The sequence below is a fragment of the Spea bombifrons genome, chromosome 4 (assembly GCF_027358695.1).
Source record: "Spea bombifrons isolate aSpeBom1 chromosome 4, aSpeBom1.2.pri, whole genome shotgun sequence".
NCBI classification, from domain to species: domain Eukaryota; kingdom Metazoa; phylum Chordata; class Amphibia; order Anura; family Pelobatidae; genus Spea; species Spea bombifrons.
The window spans coordinates 20453617-20467634 of NC_071090.1; the positions used below are offsets into that span (position 1 = coordinate 20453617).

The 14018-nt window shown below is 38.7% G+C and overlaps 1 protein-coding gene across 2 annotated transcripts in view; it reads right to left on the minus strand.

Moving 5' to 3' along the window:
* Positions 1-12958: 12958 nt before the first annotated feature.
* CAMK2A (calcium/calmodulin dependent protein kinase II alpha) overlaps positions 12959-14018 on the minus strand; it is a 57909-nt gene continuing 56849 nt past the window's right edge. For both annotated transcript variants that reach the window (XM_053461872.1, XM_053461871.1), the window contains one exon: positions 12959-13650. In XM_053461872.1, coding sequence (XP_053317847.1) covers positions 13647-13650 — 4 coding nt within the window. In that variant the 3' untranslated portion in view covers positions 12959-13646. The remainder of the gene's footprint in view (positions 13651-14018) is intronic.

Genomic DNA, 14018 nt, shown 5'->3' on the forward strand with positions numbered 1-14018 from the left:
CTCCAGAAGGCCTGTTAATGAAGCTGGAAAGTGGATGAAGAAAGAAGAAATAAGAAGAGACGAGAGTAGAAGCTGAGCTGCAGGAGAAGAAGACAGGGAAGCAGAAGTAGTCGGCGGAGAAGAAAGGAAGATATTAAGAGAGAGCGTGAGAAAGTGTCAGTGAGATTGAAAAAGCAACAAAATGCAAACAAAAATGGTGATGTGGGATATAGGAGATATGGTTTACCACCGTCAATGTCTGGCTTAGTATATAGTGATGGAAGTTATGGTGTACCACCATCAGTGCCTGGCTCAGTATATGGGAGTGATGATGGGAGTTATGCTGTACCACTGTCAGTTTCTGGCTCTGTATATAGTGATGGGAATTAGGCTTTACCACCAACAATGTCTAGCTCAGTATATGGTGATACAAGTCAAGCTGTACCACCTTTTGTGTATGACTCACTATGTAGGAGTCATTCTGTACCACTGTCTCTTTCTGGCTCACTCTATAATGATAGGGGTAATGCCATACCACCGCCTGTGGCAATGCACTCATGTAAATAAGTAGGAAACTAAGTGTCCCTGAATGCCAGTTAGAAAATAGGTTAACTTGTTACTAGGCCTCTGGCACTGTTCTTTGATCTTTGGTAGAGGGAATAGTGGTGTTTTCTACCACCATTTTCCACCTTGGACCACATCCTTAGGTCTGGCTTCTCCAAATAAATACATAGACATTATGATGTAGTTGCCCCCCCCCTCTTTGCAGCTATAACAGCTTTCACTCTTCCACAAATCTTGGAGTGTTTCTGTTGAAATATATGCCCATTCATCCAGTAGATCATTTGTGAGGTCAGGCACTGATGTGGGACAAGAAGGAGCTTGCAATCTCCGTTCCAGTTCATCCCAAAGATGAGGTTGAAGTTAGGTTCTCTTACACCAAACTCATCCAACCATGTCTTCATAGAGTCATGCTGGAATAGAAAAGAGCCTTTTCCCAAACAAAGTTGGAAGCATCACATTGTTCAAAATGTCTCGGTATGCTCAAGAGAACTTCATGCTTTTTCTACAAGTCCCTTATACACATAAAAAATGTGTTCCTCACCTGTCAATATTTGCTAGGAAGTAGCCAGGCAAAAGTTAATTTTCTTGGGATAATACATGGCACATGTATGAGTGTGAGTGAGTGCTGTGTGATTGGCTGCTAACTTGTGTTTTCTTTGTCACAGCAGGTGGGTGGGGTTTCCTTGCCGGTTAGTGATTGTAAGGTATTGAAAGTTGATGTTGCAGTTGGTAAGTTGGGTCTCAATGGTCCCCTAACCTCTTATGTGGTAAGGTTGATGACTATGGCCATGCCCATCGAGGTTAAGGTCGGCTGGTGGTTAGTACTGGTTGGTGGACAGTGTATGGAACTGTCAGAGGTAACGGACAAGGGGACTGGCAAGGACAGTTCAAGGGCGGATCCTGAGCCTGACCTCGGGAGGGCACTCACATTAACACCCAGACATTCACACTGACGCACGCACCCAGACATTCACACCAACACAACTAGACATTCAGCACTCACATACACACTCAGAAACATAGCACTAACATCCATCCCAGACCCATGGGACTGTTTAGGTTTCGGTACTGTTTTAGGTTGTGTTATGTTATTTATTTATGCATTAATGGTTTGTGTTGATGTTATATGAAGGTTGTATTTGGTAATAGGCTAATACAATACGATGTGTGAGTTAATAAAGCTGTAGCCTGTTATCATCCATACAGCGGTGTCTGTGGTTATTTGGGGTAGGTGGGGTTTGGTCTCTGGTGGACTGGTAAGTATGCATAGCACGGTCCCAACTGCGTTCATTCATGCATGTATGTTTTAAAAGTGGTTTGCGGTCATTTAGCTAATAACTTGCGCTGGTAAACATTAAAAGGTACAAAACTGCGTGTAGTATGCCCTTTTCTACCTATCCACTGAATGTAGCTGTGCACATTCATATGTATAGAAGCCTGTGTACTGTACATTGCACCAATACTGTTAAGCACACCTAAAATGCATAAGATTGGCAGGACATAAAAAATCACAGAATGCTTCTTATGTATGAAAAGTAGTTGTTTTATTATGTATATTGGTCTGCTGTTTGAGCTGAGGTAGGTAAGGATAGCAGAGCTTGTAAAACATACAAATAAGCATTACAGTTTACAGGGCCAAGGTAGAAAAACAAACTATTCACATATATTTAATACATCAATAAACTAGAAAACCGTATTTTTACCTTATACTTGAAAAGAAAGGTTTGTATAATCATTATGTTTGTGTGTTTCAATGAAAAAAGTGACCTTACTTACCCACCTCCCATCACTACCTCCTTGCTCTCTTTGGCAGTACAAGTTATGGTAGGATCCAAAAAAGGCTGCTGGGACCTCACTGTTGGAAATTCCTACATGTTAAAGTTTAACTTTTGAAAAAAGTGGTTGAAGGATGCAAGAAATTATGATGTGTGATTTTGTACAGGAATAAGGGTGAAAGCAGGACTAACGTAACAGATAGGAATAACAGATACACAATGTAATGGAAAGGCTGATTGGAAGAGGCACTAAGGGGCACCTGAACTAAAACACAGAAGAAAATACACGGGATTGCAGTGTTGGGCAACTAAACAATATGGTAAAGGAAAGGGATAAGGAAGTTGGGGAATGCGAGTACTTTCCACCTACCATCATATCTGTAGCAGTTTGTAAAATCTTTATTTTAGAATTGACACAAATGAAGCCAATAATAATGAACTGTGTGTGGTACCATAGCCCATTAAATACATACATTTTTCTATATGTGTTCATTTTGAGAGGTAAAAGCACCAAGAGGTCATTAAAAGCTGTTTTCCAAAAAGCCATTGCGGATTCTACACAATCTGGATTAAAGGAACTTTAATGGATGCAGTGAAATGGATGAATGTCCACCTATGCCCTCCTGTGCCAGTGCAATAAACCCTTTTGAGAGACATAGAACAATTTGTGCCTTTCCCTTCTGTCCTGTGGGATGGAGGGAGATAACATTATTTTAAACATTAAAAGTTGACCCTTCCTATTCCCCCATTTTTAAGTTCCTCAGCTAGAGGGATGAGGTCCATCCAATGTACATTTGGCTACCAGAAGTGTGGATTGTGAAAACAAAGATAGTAAAGACACTTATTTACCACACCCAAGATAGCGGCTCCAGACATGTGCTGTAGGCAGTAGGCATACACAAACATTCTTGTGGCCTAATGCAGGTGAACACAATAGGTAAGTTGTGCTTACATATGCCCCACATAGGTAAACCTAGAGGTAGCTCGCCCCAACCTGGGTTTTTAGGGGCTCTTGAGACTTGAGCTGGCTTACCTTACCCATATAGGAGGCAACCGTAAAGGAGAATCATTCGCAGTATACACAATTCTCAAAAGGCTTGAATGTTTTTTCAGTATTTCCAATATCGAATGGTTCTGTACCAATTAAAGAACAAGTGTTAGGACCTGGTTTGGTATCCAAAATAGAAGTCCAGGGCAGGCGTGGTGCAACATGGTAAAGGTGAGAAGATTCCAAGAAAAGTCTAGATACAGTCCAAAAGTCAATAGGCAAACTATGGTCAAACAGGTAACAATCCAGGGTTCGAGGCAGCAGACAAATAGCATAAATGAGCAAAGATCCAAAGTCCAAGACAGGCAGCAGTCAAATAGCAAAAACAGGTAACACTCCAGGGGTCGAGGCAGGTAGCGGTTCAAAGGGTAAATAGGGCAAAAAGCACAGCGGTAGGGACACACTGTATCAGGTAGGTAGCACCAGGATATCTGAGCATAGGTAACAGGGACACTTGGGGCTTTATAGGGCATGTGGGTATGTCTTACCGTGTGATGACACTAGCAATGCCCCTTAACCAGTGCCCAGCCAGAGGACACATGGGGGGCCGTGTTGGAGCTTTAAAGCTTGGCTCTTCTCCCTCATTTTGCACCAAGACAAGCCCTCTGGCTTGCCTACCGGCGCCATGTTTCTCGTCGCAGGAGCAATCTCTTGGGCGAGGAGGGTCCCGGAGACAAGGCAACCCGCCAGGGCTCAGTGCCTACCACCCGAAGGTAAGTGCGAGGATGGGTCGCAGGACCCGCAAACGACAACAAGTCTCATCCTCAGCCTCTTATAGGCTCTAAACGCATAAATTGAGGGTATAACCACATGGGATGACTTATGTTTTAGTAGCATGATAAAAAAAACAGGAGTAGTTCTAGCTTTTTTTTTAACAGCAATAATGATTTGGGGCGTCCCATTTGTAATGCAAGTGTTTAATTATACATTATCCTCTATTTAAGAAAAACAATACATGATAGAGATATAGCTTCATTAAGATTCTCTATCTTGTCTCTGGTTTCTGAGTGGGAATGAATTTATAAGCCATGATGGAAGAGCAGAAGGTGCAAGGTCTGCATGGCAGCACCTTATGATGGTTGGAAAGAAGATAATCAACCATCTCCACTGACCTGGAGCAAGGAGCACAAGAATGCCAGATAAGCCAGAAGATGTTGCACACTCCATAAATGTTTGCAATCAAGTGCAGCTGACAGTTATAATTGTTTTAAAAATCTGAAATGAAATGCTTAGGGCTTTTGCTATATCTATCTAATCTATCTATCCATCTATCTATCTATCTAGCTAGCTATCTATCTATCTATCTATACATTATATTTTCATAAAGACACACTGCGTTTACTGTTATCACGAGTTAGTTGAAGAGAGCCTGGAATCCAGGTAACATGAGTCAGTTAATCTATGAAGTTACATATCTTCCTCAATGTTTAATTAGAAAACACTGCATTTCTCAGCAGATTGTGAAAGGCGGAAGGTAGACGCGCTCTCTCTTTGCCAAGAGGTGATGGGAAATGCCTGTGTGTGTTGGGTGGCTCTGGGAACCCATGGTAGCTCAGGGAAGGAAGGTTTAATGATTAGCACCCTGCAATAAAAATATAGTTTATGGAAAGTTTGGTTTATTGCAGTGCAAAGGCAATAAAGATTTATAGGTGGAATTAAGCCCTCACTCTGACCTTGGCGCTGTTTACACTGGAAGATCTTGTCACAGTTTAGTCACATCAGGTGGCTGCCATTGGGCAGTTTCATGGCCATCTGTTAGCTGATTGGTCTTTACACCAAGATGGACACATGGGAATGACGAGGCTTATTTACTCTAATAATTTAATAATAGTTTCTTTTGTTTGCTATCTTGTGGAACCCTTCACTAGCCCAAATACTGACCTGAAGCCATTCATTAATTTACTTTTACAAGTTGAACATACACTATGTGGGCAAAAGCACAGAGCCCTGACCTCAACTCTCCACTGGAAGGGGGATTGTGAGCCAGGACTACTTGTACAACATCAGTGCCTGACCTTGCAAATGCTCTACTGGACGAATGAGCAAAAATCCCACAAAGACAGTCCAAAAATCATGTGGAAAGCCTTCCCAGAAGAGTAGAAGCTGTTATAGCTGCAAAAGGGGACATCAACTTCATATTAATATCTATGTATTTAGACTGTCTCTGTTGGTGTAATGGTCAGGTGTCCCAATATTTGTATCCATATAGTGTAATTTAAGTTCATTTTTTTAAACTGGGTATTTGGTGGGGGATCTTTTTATATAAAATAAGCTTCAAAGCTTATTGGAAAGCAGATCTTACATTTACCATGTTCTTCTTCTTTTTAAGGTATTTTAATTAAGATTTTCTAACTCTCAGATAACATCTGCTTTCAACAGTATAGCCTGGACACCCAAGGCAAACTTTCTTCTGATTTTCAAATATTCTCTTTTATTCCATAAAACAATAGGAGAATAGCCAGTGATGGTCCACTGGCTCCAAACACTCAAAACTTTAAGTCATCCTACTGGTGCCTATTCCTATAAATCCCAGCTTTACATAGCAGTATCACTGTTTTTAGGTGTTCTCTATGAAACATATAGACTTCCAAAATGTGATTTTTATATGAATATGAACATTTAAACATCACTGGGACAAGCATAGACAAAACATGGGTTGGGCTGAGACATACATGAATCAATATATCACTTCCCTATTCATATCGGGGGGGGGGAATGTCATAGTCATAGGTACCATTATTAGAACATTATAAATGCAGGGTTTTTTCCGTTTTCAGTGAATTAGTAGTGTCTTCAATAGTATTACCTCCAACATAAAAAATCGGAGTATATTTGTGTAGTTTCGTTTTGGTGTATATTGGCTTTTGTTTAGACCCTAACACTTCCTCATATCCAGAGCTAGCGGGGTTCCAATTAACAGGCCCTGCGGTATTCATCACGAGCTGAACACCATGGTAGCTTTGGATTCTTAGTATTATCTGCAGTCAGAAAGGAGCACTTTTGAAACCGTTTAATAATAGATTCCGGTGACTCAGATATATCCCTGGAGCAGCCGCTGCTATAAAACTCACAATATCATTTCTGAACCAAACCCCATGAGTTTTATTCATTTTCACTAATAGTTTAGTTCAACAAGATAACAGAAAAATGGAGCCCCAAAGATCCAAAATGTGGGTGGACCAGTTAAAACAAATTACCACAGAGAACATTCTACGTGGAATAAAGAAAAGTAGTAAAATTGCAGTGGAGTTGCTCTATATTTGATAATGATATCACTATGTTGTATTGTAGAGAAAAAAATTGTAGATTATGTAAGCGTATATTAGCAAATTTTGTGACTTTGACGTGAGGACACACATGCCTTTCCGTTATTTTTAATTTCTAATCACTCACAAATAACCTTTATTTTACTGCATTAGAAGTGTTAGCATGTGCGGCAATGTAATCTTAGTCGAGTCTGGTCAGTAGAGTTAACACAATCCCTAACTCGACTCCCTAACTGACCAATCAACTTCTTTCCCTCCCTTGCCATTCATTCTGGGTGATATTGTGAGTGAGATCCTCTTATATGCACAAATGGTCCAATGTCCTGTGTCCAGTCCAGTCCTACACGAAACCTTTTTAGGCATCTCTTCCAATATTTATGTTGCACTTAAGTTCTGATAACACTAAGACACTAATACATATATTTTGGGAAACGAATAATTATCCATTGCCATGCATACTAATTGGCTAGAATAAACTGAAAATACTTTTGGCAGGTTAAGCTGGGTTATTTTTTATTACCAGCCATTATTTCAATATCACCATAATTCACTGATCCCAAGAAACAGTTTACTAACATTCATTACGCTCGTTCTCATGCATGCATTTTTTATCAACTAAGATAAGCCTTGCTGTACCTGGTACGTGGGGAGCATGCAAGGAGCATAATAGATAAGTAGCGTGGAAAATGGGAATGTCTTAGGTAATGACAATTATATGACTTACCGTATTTATAAAGGTAAACTGTATATTTGTTTTAATAAATGTGGTTTGGGGCCTGGAGGATTCACAAGAATGACACCAAACAGGTCACTTACGGTCACAGGTTAAAATGGACACTAGGACTGTATTAAAGACTTTGCCAATAAAGCAATAAATCCTTGGTCTAGCCAGACAGTGTAGACCAAGGTTGATGCTATTGTTAGCCACAACAATGCCTTGAAAATGGCAAGAGACCAGGCAAGGGAGAGGGGATGGCCCGTGGGCTGCTTTGATTTGAAGATTTTGGGCCACTTCCAGAAGCCTTTTTTTGTGTGTTTTTTTTTGCAGTTCCACATATACCCACTATGTCGAGCGTTAGAACAGCTTTAAGAAGAATGGCTAGATCGGTTGCGGTGTGCATTGTTGCAGTTTCTATTGTTAGTGATAGGTTTCGCAACACTATATTATTGGGCTTCTAGCTTTCGCTTGTCCCCTGGTGCTACCCTGGATCACGCCATGCCAAAGGCCACATGTGCACTGCCCACAAGAGAAGCATTTACTAATCTGGCACAAATGATTATTTTCTCCATTGCATTGTGCATTGTGGTATGACATCACATGCTGGTGATGTGCATCATGAAGTTGTGTAAAGTAGCGATTCAGGTTCTGCTCCCTCTGCTAGAACAACACAGTGAATATTAAAACAGCGGGTACATGGAGTGTGAGTTGCTGGGGAACAGTAAGGAAGCTTCCTATACAAAGACACCTCTACTACTAGGCTACTATGTGAGCCAGACTAGGGGACAAAGAGAGGTTTTGTCTTTGAAGACCCAGCATTCACTGTTTCCGTGGCAAACCTATTGATCTATTTATATCATAAAATGTATATTTAAAAAATAAACATAGTGTTTTTGAGGGGAGCTTTGTTTAGTTTTAGAACAATGCAGCATTATAATACGGTGTTTATATTTCAAAGATCTTAATGTGGGGTGCGTAATTCATTTAGATGTATGGTAGCACCACCTATAGACTGGGACACTTAGAAGGTTATAGTACAGAGACTGAAGATGTTCCTTTTTATATGATATAACAAGCTCTTAATATATCTGTTTCTAGTTAACCCCAAAAGACATGATAAAAACATTATTATCAGATAAGTAACAAAGGCTGACAGTTTGTGTACGTGTGTCTGTGCATGTGATTGTTTACAGCATATTCACTTACTTCAACTGAAGGTCTAATGGGTTAATATACCTTAGGATACCGGTTAAATAAGGTCGTTTAGTTACTGCGGTATACTGACTTCTGTGTACATATACTGCCATCTAGAGGATTCTTCATGTAGTGCAACTCTTACAACATTACAGAGGTCACAAAAGCAATTTCTCTGCAAATTGTGGAGCAATCAACAAGAAGATTCTGTTAGTTGTGATGTTGATATAGGTGTTTGTCCCAGATTTACTATTTATAAATATGGGACCACATACCTCTTGGTTTATTCTCTTTCCTTTTTGTTGTCCCAAAGCCTGCATTTTACATTTCTATAACTTAAGTGTAATGATGTTTATTGATAATATTATATAATTATTAAATATAAATGTACATTATATGACATATTAGGTGATTATATGTGTAGACCCCTTCCTTATACCATGGAAGCAGCTGTTGTAACTTCCTGACCTCAGGATCTGCTTGAATATTCCTCTCAATTAAGTGATCTCTACCTTGTTGTCAAAGCAAAGCTTATTAGATGTTTGAGCATAGATCCATATTTCATAGCATATGCAAGATTTTCACAATAAGGTGAAATATGGTGAATTCCAGTTCCTTGGGAAGGTCATTGTTTTAAAATAGTAAGTTCAAGTTAAAAAAACAAATCTCAAGTGTTGCATCCCATCTCCTTGCAATACCAAGGGTGGAGGGATCGGTTACTTAGCCTTGTATATTTGTATTACATTATTATATACTATTATATATAAAATTTGTACCATCAAGACTCAAAAACAAAAGAAACGATTAAACATTATTTTTAAACATTTTATTTTTAAGACATAAATTAAATCACACTCCCAGCAACTGCATGTTAGACAATCTAATTTATTTATGTTTGTGCCATTTAATTGAAATCAAACATCAAGATTCAAATATACAACCAGAAGAATTTGCCAGGTTATTTACCACCATTTAACCAGTGTAACAGCCACAGGATATAAAATAAAACTAAAACAAACACTCTGGCAACAAGTTACACCGGCTCACCGTTTAAAGTTACTAAACAAAACAAAGAAATGTTTTTATAGCTGTTCTGTAGTCCTTTTGAAAACAATTTTCGCCAAGAGCAGAGTGAATGTTGTGCTTTTTCCTCTCATCTGTTATAGAGCTTAAAGTGTTCATCAAACTCTGCGGTTTAAAAAAAAGAAGGTGCTGTCACTTTTTTATGGATAACATATCTGACCGGGCCAACCAAGATCTGCCACAGGTCAGGAGGCAGCTACTGTGTGGCGCGCAGGCAAGTTTATGTGACTCCATGTGCTTTGGCAGCAGGCATCTTTTGAGGCTAGTTTCAAATGTAAACAATACAATAAAATGATGGGAAATCCCAGTAGGGTAATGTGTGGACAATGCATGCAATTTATTTTCTTTGATTAGTTAATGAATCACAATGAAATAGCTTATGGGTGCCATCTTCCAGTTTACTTTTCTGCATTAGCCTATGCAATATAATAGTTGTGTAAATAACATTGTTTAAACTTTTCCCGGCTCCTTTCACGTGTCAGAGCTCATAATGAGATTATATTACAGGGGTTGACGGGAGAGGGCATCATCTCTGAATAAACTATCCAGAGCTGTTTCATTCCATCTAAGACCATGGATGCTATATTTTTAAGCTGCCAAAGACATCGGGGGTCTTGCAATGCATAATAAACTATACATTTTACAGTTAATGGGAACAGTGTTTTTGAAATCTAACATGAGTCTCAAAAGACCTTGGGAAATAAATATATTAGATTTATGGATGGCTAATGGTTATAAACAATGTAATAGTTTCTAGTAAATTAGTTAATACTCACTAAAAGTATGTTTGTGTGGCATTCAAATTGAAAATGTAGGTAAGGCAGCTTATAATTGGTCACTCAAGAAAATACATTCATTTAAAGGGTAGTAGCAATGTGTTCTTCACACCATAATGCAGCAAGTACAAATATGTTAAAGAGAAAAATAATCTCCATCACTTTAGGAAAGGAAATTATATTTGAGGACCATAAAAAACCCTCGACAGTCTTACATTTTTATGAATCAGTCAGTCCTTCCTACTGGGAATTAAGTAGAGATTGCAATGTGTATGTAAAATGTAAATGATTACGCCTGTCTAAATGGTTGGCTTTACTGGTAATACTAGATGACTCCTACAGATCTTCAAGCCTGATGATATATACAATGGCCTGGAATAGTTCTAATACTGGCACTCTGAAAAGATCATGTGGATCAGGCATGTCCAAAGTCCGGCCCGTGGGCCGCTCCAGACTGATAAGGCCCCACAAATAAGTTGCCCAATTAAATTTGCATTTCATTTTAATGGTTCAAAGAATGTCAGGCAAAAAGGTCGGCCCTCGCACATGTTCACTTCATCAAATCTGGCACTCTTCGAAAAAAGTTTGGACATGCCTGACGTAGATTCTAAAAGCACCCTCACACTCATGTCATGAATTATACTACTCTATAGCAGGTGAGAAGGTATATGCTGAAGCAGAGGTATAACACCGGAAGACTATAAACAAGACATTCTGCAAACAATCCCACCCCATAATTTATCCCTAAAAAAGTGATTGCAAAACTATCCAGTTTTGGAGATTTTTGGCACAACCCACAGATGGGCAACATCATATACACCATGCAAAAATTACTTCACTGGACATAAAAAGCTTGGTCAATGACCATGCTTGGCCGTAACACAATACATCACCGAGTGGGACAAATATTCATTTATTCCACATTACATTTTTGAAAGAGAAATATTGGCCCGACGATTTTTTTTCCAACAATCACTCAGGATTTTCAGTCTCTGGTAAAGAAATAAATAAATATGGATACATTCCAAGTATCATTAATTTTCCCTTTTTTGTTCACGTTTCTTATTTACAGAGTAATCCACTAGTTCAACAGAAAAAGCATGGCAGCCAACTAAAAAAAAATATTTCAATTTCATTTCCAGGGCAAAGTAACTTTACCATGGGTCACCAATAACAACACAAGGAAGAAATAAGCAAGTGGGAGCAAAATGTTAAGTCTTTGAGATCGCAATTCCAAATAATATCAGTCAATCGGTTGAAAGTCGACCAAAGTTTATCATCTCGAATGTCCAATCTTCATAAATTGAATGCGTCATCCCGGTGAGTGCCGAGGCCAAAAAAGTCCCAGCAAAAACTGATCATGCTTACGGCACTGTAGCTTTCCTGAAGGTACTTGAAGATTTAATATCCACGTTTTGCAATATGGCGTCTTCGGAATAAATGTTGGTATTCCTTCTTTGTAGAGGACTCATGAAAACTCAATGATCGCTGAATTAGTTAAATTTCCTCCAAAAAAATCAGGCCAACTAGTAAAACAGAATAATATAGTCTTTTATGAACAACTATTTTCTAATGCTTTCTTTGAGTAGGACATGGGTCAACCAAATGTATCCCACTGAGGACTTATGACAACAGGACTGCTGATATAACAACCTTATCTCTACCACTGCAGCAGTCACTTTAACACAAAACCTATATATCATGCATACTGGCTTTTCTCTCTTATAGGATCTTTTTTTCTTTTTAAAGAAAACAACATAGCAGAACGTGTAGACCACTCAAAAACAGTCTTTTAATTGAGCACTCACATGAAAAAAAGTAGAAATCACTTTAAGCAGTGACTAAGTAGCAATCAGAAACTGCAGATCAATGCAAAAAGAAAAAAAAATACTACATTTCATACAAAATTCAGGAAAAAACCACCTGATCATCTCATTTTTCCCCGACATCGTTTAAAATTGAAAGCAAGCAGCATAAAAACAAAGTTTCAAAGAAATATACTTTATGCAGTAACTAATTTGCCCACAGGCGATTACACCAAATAACACATCATTGCCCCCCCCCAAAAAAAAATAAATACAATCAAAATTGTGATACTATAGTGGCAAAATATTATTACAATTGTGGGTTACCTATATAAAATACATGCATATAATAGATTTGCAATAGAAATAAACACACAGATGTATTCCCACAAAATATATATATATATGTATATATTTTTTAAATATTATTGATATTATTACTATAGCTTGCATTATCAGTCTATATTGGGCGTTATTTTATCGTTACCCGTTCATTGACTACCATCCAGTGGTTCGCAACAGCCTTGCAGAGTGCCATCTGCCCCTTTATATAAATATACATTCTCTGCAAAGCTTTAGGTAGAGGCAGTACCTGTCAAAACAGCCATTAAGATGTAAGGAAACAGTAACACACCCGCCATTGAGGTCCCAACGCGTTTGGGACCTGGGCGTCAGTTTGAAGATGCTGTGTGTTTAAGGCAATCTTAGCTGTAACCTCTAACTGAGCAAATGATTTACAGTACCTGTTTCAAATGAGGTGGGTCAAAAAATGGCAGAACTGAGTATACGTCTTTCTTGTGCAATGGTTAGAGAATCAAATACTCAAAAAACCCCCAAACTTGTGCTTTTTGAATTCTATAAGAAGGTGACGTTTTATTTTTGTGCTAGAAAAAAAAAAAAGAAACGAAAAGAAAAAAAAGCAAGTTTTCTTCAACAGAAGATGTATCTGCTTTCTTTTACAATGAAATTCACTCCAAGTGGCCATTGAAAAGGGGTAATACTGTCATGGTTAACTTTGATATTGTCCATCGTGCTGAAGATGTGAAAATACATTGATATCTACTCAATTCTTACAAAGATAAAAGCTAAACAAAAACGAGGGGAAATATTTAGGCATCAGTAGTTTGAATATGTAGCTGATGTAGGACACCCATCTTGAAAAGAAAAATAATAATTCAGAGGCGACACACCCTCTCTCTCTCCCTTACCTCCTATTAGTTGGAGATCAGAACTTCACTCTGTGCATGCGCACAGGCAAAGAGTTATGGACATTCAAAAAACGGATAAGCCCAGTCAGCAGGTCCCTCAGTGGCAAAATAAATAAAGTGAGGCGTGACTTGGCAGATAAGAATTGTGCAGAGAGAGAGAGGGGTAGGTGCATGTGTCTAAATGGGGCTTCCTCTTCTATCTTGATAAAAGTCAGGGTACCGCAGTAGATTCAGCTGTAAAATACAAAAGATGACTAATTTGGCATTTTAATTCACATTCATGAGACCATCTCGTATACATTCATAGGAAATAACTTATTCCTGCCCTTAACTGGTTTTGTGGTGCAATTTTAACCTAACCAGGTTGACAAGAGATCTAGCGGATCTGCATACCACACAATACAGAGTTTTCCTAGAAGTTCTTAAGATCTCTTTCACCCAGATCTGTCATTAATATTAACTGAATATGGGCACATAGGCTTAAAGATGGGGCCAGCTGCAAGCAGGTATGGTCACTCAGGGATCGGAAGAGAAAGGAAAGAGACTAGACATGGATTTGGTAGAGCTGGTTGGGTAATAGGTGAAGTTTCTCTGGTGGTCTA